General features: G+C 38.0%; 1 protein-coding gene across 1 annotated transcript in view; it reads left to right on the forward strand.

Annotated features, from left to right (window-relative positions):
- Nucleotides 1-16,962, forward strand: part of MPP7 (MAGUK p55 scaffold protein 7) — a gene marked incomplete at both ends in the record, with an annotated part of 138,646 nt that extends 121,684 nt beyond the window's left edge. Inside the window, 5 exons of the mRNA XM_080716876.1 lie at nucleotides 5,062-5,142; nucleotides 11,216-11,309; nucleotides 12,306-12,414; nucleotides 14,777-14,920; nucleotides 16,783-16,962. Of these exons, the coding sequence (XP_080573002.1) occupies nucleotides 5,062-5,142; nucleotides 11,216-11,309; nucleotides 12,306-12,414; nucleotides 14,777-14,920; nucleotides 16,783-16,962 (608 nt within the window). The remainder of the gene's footprint in view (nucleotides 1-5,061; nucleotides 5,143-11,215; nucleotides 11,310-12,305; nucleotides 12,415-14,776; nucleotides 14,921-16,782) is intronic.
- Nucleotides 16,963-17,548: the final 586 nt, after the last annotated feature.

The following is a 17,548-nucleotide window of genomic DNA, read 5'->3' on the forward strand; positions in this document are numbered from 1 at the left end:
CACATTTCTTCATCTGCAAAGTGTGGATGATAAGAATGCTTTCTTTCTAGGTTCATTTGAAAGTTAAGCAAAATAACTATTACAAAAACTTAGACCAATTCCAAAAAGCTGGTAAGGTTTCAATAAAAAGTAATTAATGCATATTATCTAAAAACACTAGTAATATAAACATGAAATATCCAAACATGGGCAAGTTTCTGCTGATTTTGAACCTGAGTGTCCAGAACACTTAGAAATTAGATTATTTACCTGAGCTTAGTGGTGCACGCTTGTAATCCCAGTGCTTGGGAGGCTGAGATAGGAGGATCTCTGGCTGGTGGCCAGCCTCAGCTACTTAGGCCCTCAACAGTTTAGTGAGACCCTGTTTCAAAATAAAGAATAAAAAATAAGGCTGGAGGTGTAGCTCAGAAATAGAATGCCCCTGGTTCCATCCCCAGTACCACAAAAAAAGAGATTAGATTATTTGCCAGTTTGTTATCTGAAAGAGATCATCAAGCAGTGTGCACACACTGGAAATCTTAGATTGTTCTGAGTTCATGTTTACATGATTTTAAAACAAATTGGATACTTAGGGTCAGTTTTTGTGGTTCCTAAAGCAGAAATCTATCCAATCTGTGTTTACCAAGTGTTTTCAAAGCCCTTATGAATAATGATATTTGCCTTGAAATTGTTAGATAAATATTGTTGGGAAGGAACACAGTATTATTTTCTCCATATTTCTATTATAATACTACATAATTTTTATTCTTGGTTCTAATGTTTACCGAATCTAGACCAAGTTGTTACTGTGGCAAAAAATACAGCAGCAGAGGATTTTTAGCTTAGATTATAAGTATTTAATTTTCCCTTCTCTGATGAATGTAGTATTCCTGAGCCCCATTTTAGCCACTGGATTATCTCCCTGATAGTTTTTGTTAAATTCCCTTACGCATTTAAAACTTTAAAAAAAAAAAAATAGTGTGCTAAAACCAAATGCTAGGTGCTGAGCACATTTTTCCTGCGCAAAAAAAAGTTTTATTTTTAGTGAAACCTAATGTTTTTCTTTTCTTTCTTTCTTTCTTTCTTTTTTGTGTGGTACTGGGGTTCCTGGAAACCCTTCTACCTCCGGGCTACACTCCCAGACCTGTTTTTTTATATATATATATTTTATTTGGAAACAGGATCTCTTAAGCCAGCAAGGCTGGCTTCGAACCTGCATGATCCTCCTGTCTCCGCCTCCCAAGTGTGGGGATTACAAGCGTGCGCCACCACGCCCGGCAACATGATGGAATCTGAATAACAGTCATAGTAACCCCACTGAAAGGTCTCAGTCTGAGCAGATTTTTAAGGAAAGAAGACACTTATGCCCTCTTCTATTTAGCTAAGGAGTATGGGGGTAGCTGTATTCCAGCCCTTTTCTTTTTCTTTTTCTTTTTCCCCCCCTTGGTACAGGGTATTAAACTCTGGGGCATTCTACCTCCAAGTACACTTGAAGCCCTATTTTACATTTTATTTTGAAACAGGGTGTCGCTAAGTTGCTGAGACTGACCTCAAAACTGTGATACTCCAGTCTCAGCCTCCAAAGTACTGAAATTACAGGCTAGCACCACCAGGGTCCGCTGACCTTGTAACTTGATGGCATTTTCACCCTGTCTCTGGTAGAGGTGAGACAAGTACTGTTGTCAGTCTATGTACGTCTAGGGCCCAGAGCAGCTGTGGAAATAATGGCTCTTTCAACAAGCCAGCCCTTCTTTTCTAGTCATCTCATCTCTTCTCTCCTTCGTAGCATTACAAACCAGTGCTTCATTAACCATGCCCTTCTTCCATTATGAATGTAACAGAGGAATCAAAATCTGAATCTCTATCAGGACTTGTTAGAAACTGCTAAGCAGCTATACTTTTTAGATTGTTTGATTCCAAAGGAACTTTAAATTTAGTTTTATAAACACAGAACTCTAGCCACCCACTAAATGAATCAAACATAATGGCATGGTTGTTTTTATTTTATGTGTAGAGCAACAAAATAGTAAGGCTACAAGATGATAAATAGACTTTTCGTAACACATGCCTGATCTGAGGAGTATCTAGAGATCTTTGATATATCTTGCAGTAAATCAGATGAATAAGCATGGGTTTTTTTTCATATAACAAAACAGTTTGGATATTTATTGTAGACTCCCGTAATTCTGCTGTTTTTCTCTGAACAAGAGGGATAGTCTGACCCAATACCATAAAATTTCTGCAGGGCGTTGTGGAGGAATTTTTCCATCAAGCAATGCAGGTGGAGTGGAGGTGAGCGTGGAAGAGAAGCTGTGTCCATGGCAGCAGCTTCCCATGGGAAGTGTCATTTTTATGCTTGTGCTAAGGCTTACAGAGATCAGTGGCAAACATGAATAGCACTTGGTCACTGCAACAGATGCCCTTCAGGGGTACCACCTAATACTGGACTTAAATCCATACATTAGACACAAGTCCACATAAGGATGGATTTTATTATTAGTATGCAATTGTTGTCACATGAACATATAGTGTTATAAAATCTATTTGACTAGTCTTCTCATTTTGTGAAGTTACATTTCTAAGAACTTTTTGACATTGTATCTTTCATGTGTAAGGAGCCACTATCTACATTTAAATTATTAAACTAAATTTGATACTCATCAGCCTTATGAAAGCTATACTTAAATGCAATGCCAGGCATTTACAGATACTTACAGATATTTATTCATCCTTAGTAGACAACATAAGCATCATTTAAAATGTTTCTCTCTGAACACCATGTTGCGTTGATTTCAGTTGTTTTCACAGTGGTGACACATTACTGCTCTCCTAGTGCAGGACCTGCGCTGAGAGGCTCATGAATAGATGGTGCAGCTTCCACGCTCAACGCTGCAGGCACGGCCTGGAACTTCTTTTGTTGTTATTGTTTGTTGGTATACATGTTTGTTTTTAGTGTGAGAGGACACACTGATGTCGTAAAGCATTCCTCCAGCGTACTTAGAGCTCTTTGGAAGTACTTCTGAGGGCACTTTTCTTATCGCCTCCATACTTCTATACTCTGGTAGCTTTTCTTGTTTGTTTTTTAGTTGTGTACATCTGTCTCAGATTCAGAAAGTAGATCTCTTTTGAGACCACGTTTATAGAATGAAAAATACATCAGCTATGAATTATTTTTTAAAGTATTGTGCTAGCATTCCAATAAAAATATCTACCCATAAGCACTTGTTACAAATGAAAATGATAAGCAATTAAACATATTTTTGGAAAGATAAAAATCTGAAACAAAACAATGAAAACTCTCAATCTCTCATAACGACAACAAAGTCATCTCTAACTTAGGGGGGTTATTTGGGGAAAAGGTGTCATATAAGGTACTCTTTTATAAGCCAGGCATGGTGGCGCATTCTTATAATCCCAGCGCTTGGGAGTCTGAGACAGGAGGACTGCACAGGTTTGAAGCCAGCCTCAGCTACTGAGTGAGGCTCTCAGCAACTTAGTGAAACCCTGTTTCCAAATAGAGTATAAAATAGGTCTGGTAGTATAGCCTGTAGGTAGAAAATCCCCTGGGTTCCACCCCCAGTACCACCAAAATAAATAAATAAATAAATAAATAAATAAATTACTCTTTTAGATAAGTGTGAAATCTAAGAATCTGCCTATGATATATTGTTAACTTTTTAAGATAAAAACAAGTCTTTGCATGTAGTTAACAGCGTTTTTTAAATAAAAGGAAAAGTAGAAGCATTTCTAGCATTGTTTTGTTGACACCTTTTTCTTTGGCTAAAACGAAAGAACTTTTCAATAAAACCACACACAATATATTTGCCTTCTCTTGGTGATTTATACTAATTAAGTTAAAAAGCAATTTGAAATAGTATGCCTTCTTAATTATCCTGTTATCCAATTGACGTGCTTCCCAAGAACTTCCAGTGGGGATTAATACACATGGTTTAGCCTTTCTTTCCTACATGATTTTGTAAATTCTTAGGAAATGACTTTAAAAATAGATACTGTTTCACATTTCTGGTATGACTATGAACATTCTTTTATTCTTTTCAGAGCTAATAAGCACATCAACTCTAGTTAATTGCCTGAATTCCAAATTAATAAGCTCTAAACTTCTTTTTGTTAATATGTTTTTTGGCGACTAAATGAAGAGTCCTAACAAACATGCCCCATTGTTGAGGCCTGTTGGACAGTAAACCTCCTCCTCTGAGGTGTGCTTCGTCAGCTCTTGGGTCACGGCAGTAAAAAACTTGACTAAAATATTTTCTTTGAAAGCAGAATTTACTTACTATCTTTTATTATCACTGCATTTACCATATGCCTTGTTTATTATAAGTGTTCAATAGGCATGCAGAGATTGACTTAAATATATAAGGTCTGTACACATTTTCAAATGCTTAAGGACCTACTGAAAATAGTGTAGGTACTCCCGGCGTGATGGCGCACGCTTGTAATCCCCGCGCTTGGGAGGCGGAGACAGGATTGCACAGGTTCAAAGCCCCTCGCTGGCTTAAATAAAAACATAAAATAGGTCTGGGAGTGTAGCCCGTACGTAGAAGGTTTCCATCCCCAGTACCACCAAAAAAAAAAAAAAGAAAAAAAAAGAAAAAGAAAATAGCATAGGCACCAGTCTTGATAAAGGTAAATGTGGCCGTAGTTTTGCAAATTTAAAATACCCAGTTGAATTTGCATCTAAAGCCTTAAGGTTCGTAAAGTATTTAAGATTAAAATGATCGCTACGTGGACTGTAATACAATTTTTAGGTGTATGTATGTCTGGGGTTCTTACGTATACCATTGCTTTCTAATATACTCAAGACACTTTCATCTTGTAAACTCTAAGTTTAATTTAAAGTATTTCTAGCCGTTTTGAGCAAAAGGTAGAGATTTAAATATTAGTAAAAGAGCAACAGAGATATTCTAACTTTTTTTATGTGCAACTTAACTAGAAATAATCTCTACTTGGAGTGCAAGGCCGGATTCGTACTATCAGTCTATCTTTTGGATTCAGGTTAGTTGAAGAAAAGGTGACATGATATTTTATTTGGTAATACACTTCTATTATCTTGTTTCTCAGGTCCCGTGGGAGTAGGGCTGAATGAGCTGAAGCGGAAGCTGCTGATCAGTGACACGCAGCACTACGGCGTGACAGTGCCCCGTGAGTTCTGCATGCTCAGTACACCGTGACCGCTCGCTAAGGAGTGCTCAGCACCCACAGAGCAATGTAGTGTCCAGCCCTGTTCTGTGCTCACCTCCAGACCTCCCATCAACTCTGTGAAGTATGCAGAGGCTCTGTCCACATTTTACAGAGGAGGGACTGAGGCCCCACAAGGCATCGGCCCTGCGCTACACAGATTTTTGGTGGCATATTCGTTAATTGCAGCTTCCCTACTTTAGATTTTTATGAGGACTTTTAATACACAGATAACAAACTTACTATTTTGACATTTTCTTCTAAAATCTCCCTATTGTATTTCCTAAAATAAGTGCTAATGTTTTCCAGAGATTTTCACCAGTTTTACTATTAGAAGGCTCAAACCACAGAGAGCTAAAGGAGAAGTCTCATAATATGAGCCTTTCTTAATTACTTTTTATATGTAGTAATTGGCAGATAATGTCAAATGGGCTTTTCATGGCCATATAGACCAAAATATGGTAGACTTTTGAGTACACAAAAATAGATCTGTTTTTACAAAAGTGGTTTTCATGGACATTCTTACAAATGAAATATGATGCTTGAAACATTTTGATCTCCAGAATAAATGCCATTTGAGTACTTAATATGTTGATGTTAGAAAACTGTCTAAAAGGCTAAATTGAAATGTTGGCTTTTTCAAGTGGTTTTAGTACTATTAAAAAAAATCATTTGTATATTGCCCTTAGCAATGTACTCTAGTTTGGGAAGAGTTCAACTTTATTTTAAAATTATAGTTTTCTATTACCTCAAGTTACTTCTTGTTACTACATTTTTCCAAATTACTGTTTGTAATCACTTTCAGCCGCACATTACAAGACTGCTGGTTTCCAACAGGAGAGATGAAAGTAAAGGAAAATGTGGAATCCGACAGTTTCTTCCCTACCCTTTAATCCACTTCTCTGACAGATGTTGAATTGCAATATACAGATAATTAGACAAATTTTCAAACAATTGTTACATTTACAGGTGAAACCTAGAAGATGCGGAAACATTACAAAAGGAAAATTATTTTCTACTGTATTCTTCTCCTTGTCCATCTTAATTTATATACTCCCAACAACAGTGTAAGATCAATAACATTTTCTTTATTTCACAGAGAAGGAAACAAAGGTACTTTTATTTATTCAGAGTTTAATAGGTGATCATTGCACTTGGATTTTAAACCAGGTGGGGTTTTTTGGATTTTTGTTTGTTTTTTTTGTTTTTGTTTTTTTGTTTTTTGTTTTAAGTGGTACTGGGCTTCCTGGAACCCCTTCGACCTCCGGGCTACACTCCCAGACCTATTTTATATTTTTATTTGGAAACAGGGTCTCTTAAGCCAGCGAAGCTGGCTTCGAACCAGCTCGATCCTCCTGTCTCCGCCTCCCAAGCGCGGGGATTACAAGCGTGCGCCACCACGCCCGGCTAAACCAGGTGTTTTGACACCACTGATATTCCTCCTCCTCCATAATCCTGGGCAGTCCTTTCAACTATTCAGTGAAAGTCCAGGAAGCAGTGAAAACAGGTTTCTTTTGAAGATGATACATATCCAAAGGCCACCTGTCAAATGTAACCCTCTGTGATGGTTTTCATATTACTTAATAGTCTAGAACCAAGGCACTTTGCCTGTTCATCCAACCACAAAGATAATACTTGCCTCTGAAGTTATTATAGAAGTTGACAATAACCAAAAAGATTCCAGGGCTTGGACTTCAAGGAAATCCTTAGAGTACTTATTTTCTCTTCTGATTCACTCTTAAGCAGATTATTAATGTGACAAGGCCTCCATAAAGCAATGATTTCTAGACCTGTCTGAAGATAAGAATCTCCTTGAGGTCTTATGAAAATATATGCCTAAAAGTCTTTGTTTATAAAGAGCATCCAGAGTCATTTAGAAGCTCGGGCATATTTGCAAAGTATAGCAGTAGCATTAGTTTGGGTTGTAATTCAAGAAAAAATATTTTAAGAACAATTTTGGAATTTCAGATTGTTTTACTTTGGGTAGACTCCTGAATATTAGAGAAAAATCACTGCTTTGATGTATAGTACTATTCCATTTGACGTTTAACTCTGTAATTCTCCTTTCTAAAATATATACTAAATATCCACCAGAATAGGTAGAATGAAAAAGATGTAGAGCAATAGGGAATAGAAGGGAGTGTAAATTAACTCCACATTTCAGAATACTGAGTGCCCTATCTATCAAAGCTGCACAGACACACATCAAATGATCCAGCAGTCCCACTCCCAGTTATGCACCTAACAGAAATGCACGTGTAAATTAAGCAAAAGGCATCCCAAATGTTCTTGTAGACATTATTCAAAAGAGCTCGAATTTGGGAACTTTCCAAATGCCTCTCAGAAGCAGAACGGATGAGTCTAGTAAGGTCTTGTGACACAGTGCAATACCAGGCTACAGGGAGCGTTCTGCAGCTGCATGCAGCCATAAGGATGAATTCCACAAGCACCTGTAGGCAAAAGGAGGCAGCTCGGAGAGCGGGCATTGCGCCCCATGCTGACGAGCAGAAGCATTGTGCCCTGTGCTGTGAGAAACCCAGGAGCTCAGCAGTGACTTCTGAGGGCTGGCAGTCTTCCCTTCTTAACATGCTGATCACACATCACTTATGCCTGTAAATGTACTTAGGACTTGGATGTGGACTTGCCTCTGTATCATGCTTAGGTTTTTTTTTTATTTTTGAAAAGCAAAGTATCCCTTTTATTATCATTTCAACCTAGAATTAGGGAACGACCCCCATCTCTCCCAGCAAAGGCGAAGAGACCTGCAACATCACAACAAAAATGGATGTTAGGAAATGAAACGACTTCAGTATATTCATTACAATCTTTCAGTTTGCACTATTCTTTTTTTTTTTTTTTTTTCTGGTGCCAGGGATGGAAGCCAGGGGGGCATTGTACATCTGAGATACACCCTCGGTCCTATTTTTTTTTTTTTTTTTTTTTAGTATTTTTATTATTTGAAACAGGTTCTCACTGAGTTGCGAAGAGCGCCATTAAGTAGCTGAGGCTGTCCTTGAACAGTGATCCTCCGGTGTCCACCTCCCACATGCTGGGATTACAAGCATGTGCCACTGCTCCCGGCCCATACTTGCACTTTTAGATGTTAAAAATCAGTTCAGTTCATTATAATTTGTTGATTTGATTTCCTGGTTTGTAAGTGAAATGACTTATGACTTGTATATGAACTTGTCTGTGTATCCTGTGCAGGTATTTATTTTTGTTTTTTAAATTTTTTAAAAGCAAAGTATCTCTTTTATTACCATCTCTTTTTACATAACTATTTCAACCTAGAATCAGGTAACAATTCTTTTACATATATATTATTTTCTTTGTTTTCTTTTTATCTTCCATAAATGAGAGAAAACATTCAACCCTTGACTTGCTGACCTCACTTTTCATAGTATTCTCTAGTTTTCTCCATTTTCCTGCAAATGACATAATTTTGTTCTTCTTTATGGCTGAGTAGAATTCCATTGTGCATATGTCCCACACGTTGGTTATGCATGCATCTGTGGATGGACCTCTAGGCAGGTTCTGTAATTTGGCCGTTGTGAATTGTGCTGCTATAACATGGCATGCATGTGCTACTCTAGTGTTCTGACTCTAATTCTTCTGGAAATACACTGAAGAGGGAGTGGTGTGGCTGGGTCCTACGTGGCTGCATTTCTAAGAGCACAAGCACTTCGATTACAGGTGGGAGCCTGTTAAATGTGCTCGGCGTTGTCAGAAACGCCTTGCCCCAGTATTACTCGGTGCAACTCTAAAAATACGTTTGATCTACCAGGGGGATTGCATGTGTCGGGGAAGCGATCCTCAAAGTGTTGCAGAGTCTCGGTCAGCATGTTCTGCCGTTACAGTTGGACAAAGAGAATTTTCTTAGTTCATGAGAAACAATGTTCAGTAAATTTGAATTTTGATTTTCAACCAACTTTTTTTGCTTAAGACTTCCGTTTGTTAAAGGACCACCAGCAAACAGTAACAACAAAATTAAATAATGAATTCCAAAAGAGGGCGCCACTGAGTTTAGTATCTTTCATATTATTGGATATATACTGTAGATATTCAACAGAGTCCTTTTCTGCTGTGAAATTTATTCTTAGTTTTTATGATAGAATAAAATGTACCAGCACTTTATCCAGCTTCTGTAAAGAGTATGACATTTCCATAGAAAGCAGCACTATCTCTGGCTGCCCTCCCCAGTGAAACAAGTATTAGAACCTGTTTTCAGGAGATCTGGGCAATGTGTACTGCACTGTAGCATGCTGGCTACTAGATAAAAGGGGATTGATATTGGGGATGTCATTAAATTTGTGGGGTTTAATGAATTCACTATTTGAATTAGGCTGCTTTTTCCCCACTTGCCGCATTTTTCTTTTTATAATATTATTAAGATATAATTGAAAGTCAGATATGGTGGCACACGCCTGGAATGTCAATACTTGGTCAAGACAGGAGAATAGCAGGTTCACCCACGGCCAGCCTCAGCAACTTGGTGAGATCCTGTTTCAAAATAATAAAATAGGGCTGGAGGTGTAGCTGAGAGGTAGAATAACCCTGAGTTCAATCCCCAGTAACATACACACAAACTAATTGAAATAAACTGTACATATTTAAAATGTATGATTACACTGGTTTAAGCATAGGTGTACACTTGTGAACCGTCACCACAGTTAACATGGTGAACATTTCCATCTCACAGAACATTTCTTTGGCTTCTGCAGTCCATCCCTCCACCCCATCCCCAGGTGACTCTCAATCCACATCCTGCCACTGTGGAGTAATTGGAATTAGCAAGACTTTACATCAAATTCTACAGTATAGGCCGGGCATGGTGGCGCACGCTTGTAATCCCTGTGCTTGGGAGGTGGAGACAGGAGGTGGCACAGGTTCGAAGCCAGCCACGCTGTTTCCAAATAAAAAGTATAAAAATAGGTCTGGTAGTGTAGCCCGGAGGTAGAAGGGTTTCCAGGAACCCCAGTCTCACACACGCGTGCACACACACACACACACACACACACACACACACACACACACTCTACAGTATATACTGTATTTGCCCAACTGATCCTCTTCAGTATGAGTTTGGGATTTACTCATGTTGATTCATAGATCAATAATTGTTCTGTTTTCATTGCTGAGTAGCACTCCTTGGAATGGAAATGCTATTAGAGATTCCTTCCGGAGCCCATTTTTGGCTACTACAAATAAAGCTATTACAGTGAAGTTTGCATAAAAATAATTAAGACAAAAATATTAAAAGGTGCCTCTACCATCTTGTACTCTATTAAGCTGCAGAACTATGATGCACCAATAAAAATAAAAATAGTATTCTAAAAGGCTGCTGTTTTTTTTTTTTTTTTTTTTTTTTTTTTTTTTGGTGGTACTGGGGGTAAAACCCAGAGGCTTTCTACTTCCAGGCTATACTTACTCCCAGACCCATTTTATATTTTATTTGGAAACAGGGTCTCACTAAGTTGCTGAGACCCTCATTAAGTAGCTGAGGCTGGCTTCGAACCTGCGCGATCCTCCTGTCTTAGCCTCCCAAGCACAGCGATTTCAAGCGTGCGCCACCACCCCCGGCAAGGCTGCTATTTTTAACTTTGCAAAGAAGTAACCAATATCACTTAGAGGTGTTTGACTTTGTTCAATTAATTAAAACATCAATGGCATACAACTACTTGCCAGATTAGGTTAGAAAAATGGAAAATAATTCCAGAATTTACTGTACAACCTAGCAGAAATTAGACTTTCTCCAGTTAATGAGAATCAATAAATAAATTTATTTTCAGATTGTTTGCAAAAAAGGAGTTTTTCCTCGGGGTTTAAAATACCACTTTAATTATTATATTCAAGGGCTTTCAAAATAATGACTAATAGCACAGATACACAATTCAACTGAATTTTAATCTATCTTCACATTTTAATATCAGTGTAAAATCTGAATTCATGAGACTTTACTATATTTTATTAACCAGTTCTATTTTCTTAAAGGTGACTGATGCGGGCTTTAAAAAAATTTGTTTTTATCAAATCATAGACACTACCAGAGCAAGAAGGAGCCAGGAGAGTGATGGTGTGGAATATATTTTCATTTCCAAGCATTTGTTTGAGACAGATGTGCAAAATAACAAGTATGTGGAAATTTTGTTGAATTCTCTGTGACTATTGATTTTAAGCATGCACCTATATATTCCATTTTAGACAACTTGGGATCCCTTTTATTTGAAATGTATTTTAATTGCCATAATATTTGAAACCCACAAAACATGATAATCCAGTTAGTAAATATTGCCAATTTTCACCTTTTTTAATAACTAGAGCTGCTACATTTTTATTAAGTTATATGTATAGGAATCATTGAGCAAATGTGGAAAGGTGCTAATGTCTTACTGCAACTTCTTTCCAGCCCACAGATTGAATCTTAACATCTAACTCAGAAAGTTATTTTAAAGACATATTAGACACCTATGTGCTATGTCCCTTTGTCTATAATCTCTTACACACACACGCTGCTTCAAGAAATCCGAGGGAGGTTAATGTCTTGCATGTACCAGCTCCTCTTAGCTAGCTCTAGGATTCCTCCCCCCAGATTTTCCATTTCCTAACATCACTATTTTAGGGCATCAAAAGCAATGTGTGCTTTAATACAGGGTTGTGGGATTTTATTGAAACATTGAAATGCTTTCTTTGAGTTTGGCGCAGTGATTGTGTTTTTATAGCACATAATCGGCCACCCTGCTTCCATTAGCCCCACCCAGCTCCTGTAACTGCAAAGCTGAGCTGGGCTATTCCGTAGCACCATGAAATTCCAGTAGTTTCTATTGTTTGGCTTATTCACTGTTTTATTGCATTGCATTAGGTCTGAAAGAGCAGTGATGGAATACATTAGAGCCCTACTGACCAAAGAACATTTTTTCTGCTTAAGTGTAATACAAGCAAGTGTTACTGATTTGAAAATACAGAAGATTTTTTTTAAATTGATGTCTAAAGTACTTGGCCCTATTCATTTCATTAAATGCAATAAAAATTACATGTTTAGCAAAATCATCTTTTACCTCTGAATTATGTAGTGATACATGCGTTGTTTAATTCACACATGATTCTGATGGGTCTCTGATTTTCCACAGGTTCATTGAATATGGTGAATATAAAAACAACTACTACGGCACAAGCATTGACTCAGTTCGCTCGGTCTTAGCCAAGAACAAAGTCTGTCTGTTGGACGTCCAGCCTCATGTAAGTAAACCCAGCTCGGCAAAACCCTTTAGACCATGTAATCTACTGCACTTCATGTGAGCATTTCAATACGAGGCCAGTAAATCCACAGCCGGTTCATTTAAGAGGAATTTGAGGAGTGAGAAGCCCATACTATTATCCGAGGAGTGGAGGATGTTCTAAATACTTTGTTTGCTACCTCTCTGTTTTTTAATATACTTTTATTGGTGCTTTGCAATTATAATTCATAATGAGGTTCAGAGTGATAGAAAGAGACATGCGCACGGCACTCTAGATCCCACCCTCTTTCTGTTCATGTTATTGAAATTGGTATTAATAACTTCATAAATGTACATAGCATTATTTGAACTGTTTTCTTCATAAAATCTTTTTTCCCTCTCTACGTTCCCTTACGCTGGTCAGAAGTCCTTTGTGTCTTCCAGTTGTCTTACAATTTCTCTCTAGCTTTGAAATATGAGAGAAAACATGAACTTCACTTTCTGAGACTGTCTGATCACACTTAGCATAATCTCTACTTCCATACATTCTCCTGCAAATGACATGATTTTGTTCTTCTTTATGACCAAGTAAAATTCAGTTGTGTGTATATACCATACTTGCATAATTGATTTATATGCAGTTAAATTCAGTGACTCTTAGATATTTATATATATTTCATATTTTAAAAATACATTGTTACATACATGCTATATATATATATATATATTTTTTTTTGGTGGTACTGGGGTTCCTGGAAGCCCTTCTACCTCCGGGCTACACTCCCAGACCTATTTTTACATTTTTATTTGGAAACAGGGTCTCCTAAGCCAGCGCGCGCGGCTGGCTTCGAACCTGCGCGATCCTCCTGTCTCTGCCTCCCAAGCGCGGGGATTACAAGCGTGCGCCACCACGCCTGGCAACATGCTATATTTTATATGTTATTCTAAATGTTCATAACTTTGACCAGCGGACACCTTGGTTCCCAGTTCTCTTTCTTTGATTTTGGTCCTGTGAGCCTAAAACTTGTGCTAGAACATTTTTCAGGAATTACACTAGAAGGAGATCCACATAGCAACTGTCAGCTGCCCTGAGAACACTTAGGAAAAATATAGAATGAGGATGCTAGTGGGTGAAGCCATTGGATTCCTCGTCAAATCATGTATCCTCCAGTTGATACCCAACACAACATTTTCCTGGTACTCCAAGACTCCAGAGTCTTTCCACCAACAGTGGCACCCTGCAGGGCCCTGGGCTGTCTCTAGTCACTCCTGGGCTCTGGGGTAGTCTCTACCTCTACTCCCAGTGCCTCTCCCACCCTCCACCCCTGTCCTCCCCCACTGTCCACTCGTCTTCCCTTGCCCACAGAGCTCTTTCTAACCTTGCAGCCATGCTGGCCATTTATAGTCACACTCTGGAGAGGTCCTGACCTGTCGGGACCACCCCTTAGCTCTCGCCTTGACCGTGGTGAGTTCACGGAAGCTGAGTATAGATCATTGAAGCCACTGGGTGAGGGAATGCTGGTGGAGTTGTGACGTGGGGGCTGCACTTCCGGAGCCTTCTGTCAGCAGGATAAAAGAGAAGGACCCCTGGTTGACAACTGTCATGGTCAGAAGGGTATTTTCCTCATCACATCTTTTAGGTATTTGATTCAAAAAACAGCCTCATGGTATTTTAGCCACTGTTACAGTATTAGTGATGATATATTTCAAACTTTTATTTTCTTTGCTAAGCAAGCTTTTTACCACTGGGTTATATACCAGACCATATTTAAAATATTTTTAAGTCAGGCAAGGTGGTGTATATTTGTAATCCCAGTACTTGGAAAGCTGAGACAGGTTCATGACCAGCTTCAGTTATTAGGCCCTCCACAACTTAGTGAGACCCTGTTTCAAAATAAAGAGTAGAAAATAGGGCTGGGAGTGTAGTTACATCCCCAGTTCTGCCAAAATTAATTAATTAAAACATTTTAAAAGCAAGTTGCATTTTCCAGCTTCTTTGTAGGGATCCTTGTCACCTTTTTGAATAATAATATATCCAAAGAGCTGTTGACAGTAGTTAGAGGACAGCTTTAAGGATTTTTCTCTGTGTGTGCGTGGGTTAGTGGGGATTGAGCATAGGGGTTTTCTCCCTCCAAGCTGTCCACGCTATACCTCCAGCGTGATTTTATTTTTATTTTTGAAACAAGGTCTTCCTAGGCTGATGAGAGTCTTACTACTTGCTGAGACTAGCGCAGAACCTGCGATCCTCCTTTCTCAGCCTCCCAAGTACTAGGATTACAAGCATGTACCGCCATGCTTTGGTAGAAATTTTTTTCTTAGAAAGAAAATTCAGTAATTCATGAGGTTATGAAGAAATATAAGAAACTTCTTTTTTTTCCTTGTAGACAGTGAAGCATTTACGGACACTAGAATTTAAGCCCTACGTGATATTTATAAAACCTCCGTCAATAGAGCGTTTGAGAGAGACAAGGAAAAATGCAAAGATTATTTCAAGCAGAGATGACCAAGCTGCTGCCAAGCCCTTTACGGTGAGTACAGTGATAATACGTAAGCACTACATCAAATACCTCAAAGCAGTATGCAGCTGTGGCTACTCGGAAAGACCTTTAAAGATGGAGGTGTGAAGCCGGGCCTGGTGGCACGCTTGTGATCCCAGCATTCGGGCGGCTGAGACCGGAGGATCGCCGTTCACAGCCAGCCTCAGCTACTTAGTGAGGCCCTATGCAACTCAGTGAGACCCTGTTTCAAAATAAAAAAATAAATAAATAAGGCTGGGGGTATAGTGCCCCTGGGTTCCATCCCCAGCACTGCAAAAAAAAAAAAAAAAAAAAAAAAGATGAAGGATGATTCAAAGGTCTATAAAAGGAAAATTGTATTTAGGTTCGTGTATTTGAACTGTTGCACTGTAATTTCTGTGCCTCTGTGAATGGACCTTCATATTAGGTTGACTCAAAACTTCTTGCATGTTATTACATATGTATAAATAATAATTTATATTAGATCTTTTATATATGTGCGTAATTTTATATAACAAATTATATGAATCTAACATAGATTTTTATATAATATGTTGTATATATGTACACATAATAACATAATATATGTATGGTTTTTTAGGGAAAACATTTGTATAAACATTAGGCTAGTTGCTTTTCAGATTCACCTTATTTTAAAGCTGAAATTACAAATTCAGTTATTGCTAATCATTAATAGCCTAAATGAAAAACTAATCATTTTCTTTGTATCCTGGTATCAATAATCATATTACCACAGTAAAAATAAAAGACATAATTTTAGGCAAAGGACTAGTAGTAGTATTCACCACTATAGCTTGGAGGTAGAATGCCCCTGGGTTCCATCCCCAGTATAAAAAAAAAAAAAAAGGGTAACTGTGGTATATTAATGGCTATAATATTTGCTGGCAGAACCTTTCATTGTCTTTATTTTTATTCTCAAGATAATATATTCTACCTTTGGATCAAAAATAAGCAAAGATATTAGATATTAAGAGTTTTTCCTCCTCCTCCTCTTGATTAGCTCATTTTTAAATTTAGTCTAAATTAATTTAACTGTTAATTGTGGTTACAAATGCAGATCATATTCTTGATTCCCAATATTAATCTTTTTTCCAAATGCTGACAGTAGATCTGTGTTGAAAAGCTGCTGTCTTGTGATGTTAGTGCTCAGGCTCCTGATCAAAACCACAGTTAAATTTCCTGTTGTAAAATCACATGTGATATTGAAATGTGGACTCTAAAATGCTTTCAGTATGTTTCAGTATGAAGAGTTGTTTTCCTATTTACAAATCTAAAGGTTTCTCGGTGACAACACTAAATGATAACGTTTGTAGGATTTGGTCACTAACATGTATACTTCTGTAGTCTTGAGCTTTTAGACACTTCCTGTCGTCACAAATGTGGCCACGTAGGCTCTTTAGACACTGCTACTGAGCCATAGGAGTGAACAGGAGCTTCTCTTTATAACGTATTCAGCTGTGAAACAGTAGTTGGTTAGAAATTCCTTCCTATGAATAAACGTAAAAGTGCCATAAGCCAAAGCACCAAAGCCATTCTTTTTTCCTCCCAATGGATAGTTTAATACCTACATACCACATAATGATGAGTCAGTAACTACTTATCCTGAAGTTCACTTAAGGTAGGATTTTGAACCCTTCTCAGGAGAGTCTAGTTAGAAGCAAATCAGAAAGATAGTATTAGAAGTTATGGCTTCTGCAGAACGAGTGGTTAAAGAAGGTAGTTTTTATTTCTGCTTGAGGTCCAAGGCTGAACAGAGAGCAGTGTTAGGTAAACTGCTGTAGAATGTTTACATTGGTGTGAAGTGGTGTAATTGCTTGATTGGCCCATTTTTTAAAAAATATTTCCCTTTGCAGGAAGAAGACTTTCAAGAAATGATTAAATCTGCACAGATAATGGAAAGCCAGTATGGTCATCTTTTTGACAAAATTATAATAAACGATGATCTCACCGTGGCATTTAATGAGCTCAAAACCACTTTTGACAAATTAGAGACAGATACCCACTGGGTACCAGTGAGTTGGTTACATTCATAACTAAGGGAAGTTTCCATGACTGGCTTTGTAGAGCGCATGATTCAATCAATTGCTAACTTGGTGGTAGGGTTTGTATCTATATCACCGTCACAGATGTGTACTCTGATAAAAATTGAATAAGGGTTTTATTTGTATTGTTTTATGGCCTTCTCTGAAATAGTATAAAATCTAAATAGCAATACTTGGGCAATACTGCATTCTAAGCAAAACTTTTAACGTTTTGGTTGTCTTTGATATAGCTCTGTCTCCAACATGAGGTTGGTTTTTTAAGAGATAGATGGAGGCTAATGGAGGTCGGGGTTCATGCTGCACCTGCTCAGAAGCTTCCACGTTAGCTGCTGTGTAACTCATCAGCCTGGGCAGCTCCACACAGCTCGGCTCTGCTGTTTCCAGGTAGATCATCACAGAGTTGGCTGAGCTGGCAATAAGACAGAGTCCTCACTATTCAAAAAGTACAAACTTATTGTGTATACAAAATATGTTCATAGTATGTGCATTTTAAAATCTTGAATAACTCAGAATCTACCTTGAGTGAGTGGCCTTCAAATTATAGCCTGAGAAGTCCATATGAATATATATTAGTGAT

The sequence above is a fragment of the Muscardinus avellanarius genome, assembly GCF_963383645.1.
Source record: "Muscardinus avellanarius genome assembly, chromosome: 20".
Lineage (NCBI taxonomy): Eukaryota > Metazoa > Chordata > Mammalia > Rodentia > Gliridae > Muscardinus > Muscardinus avellanarius.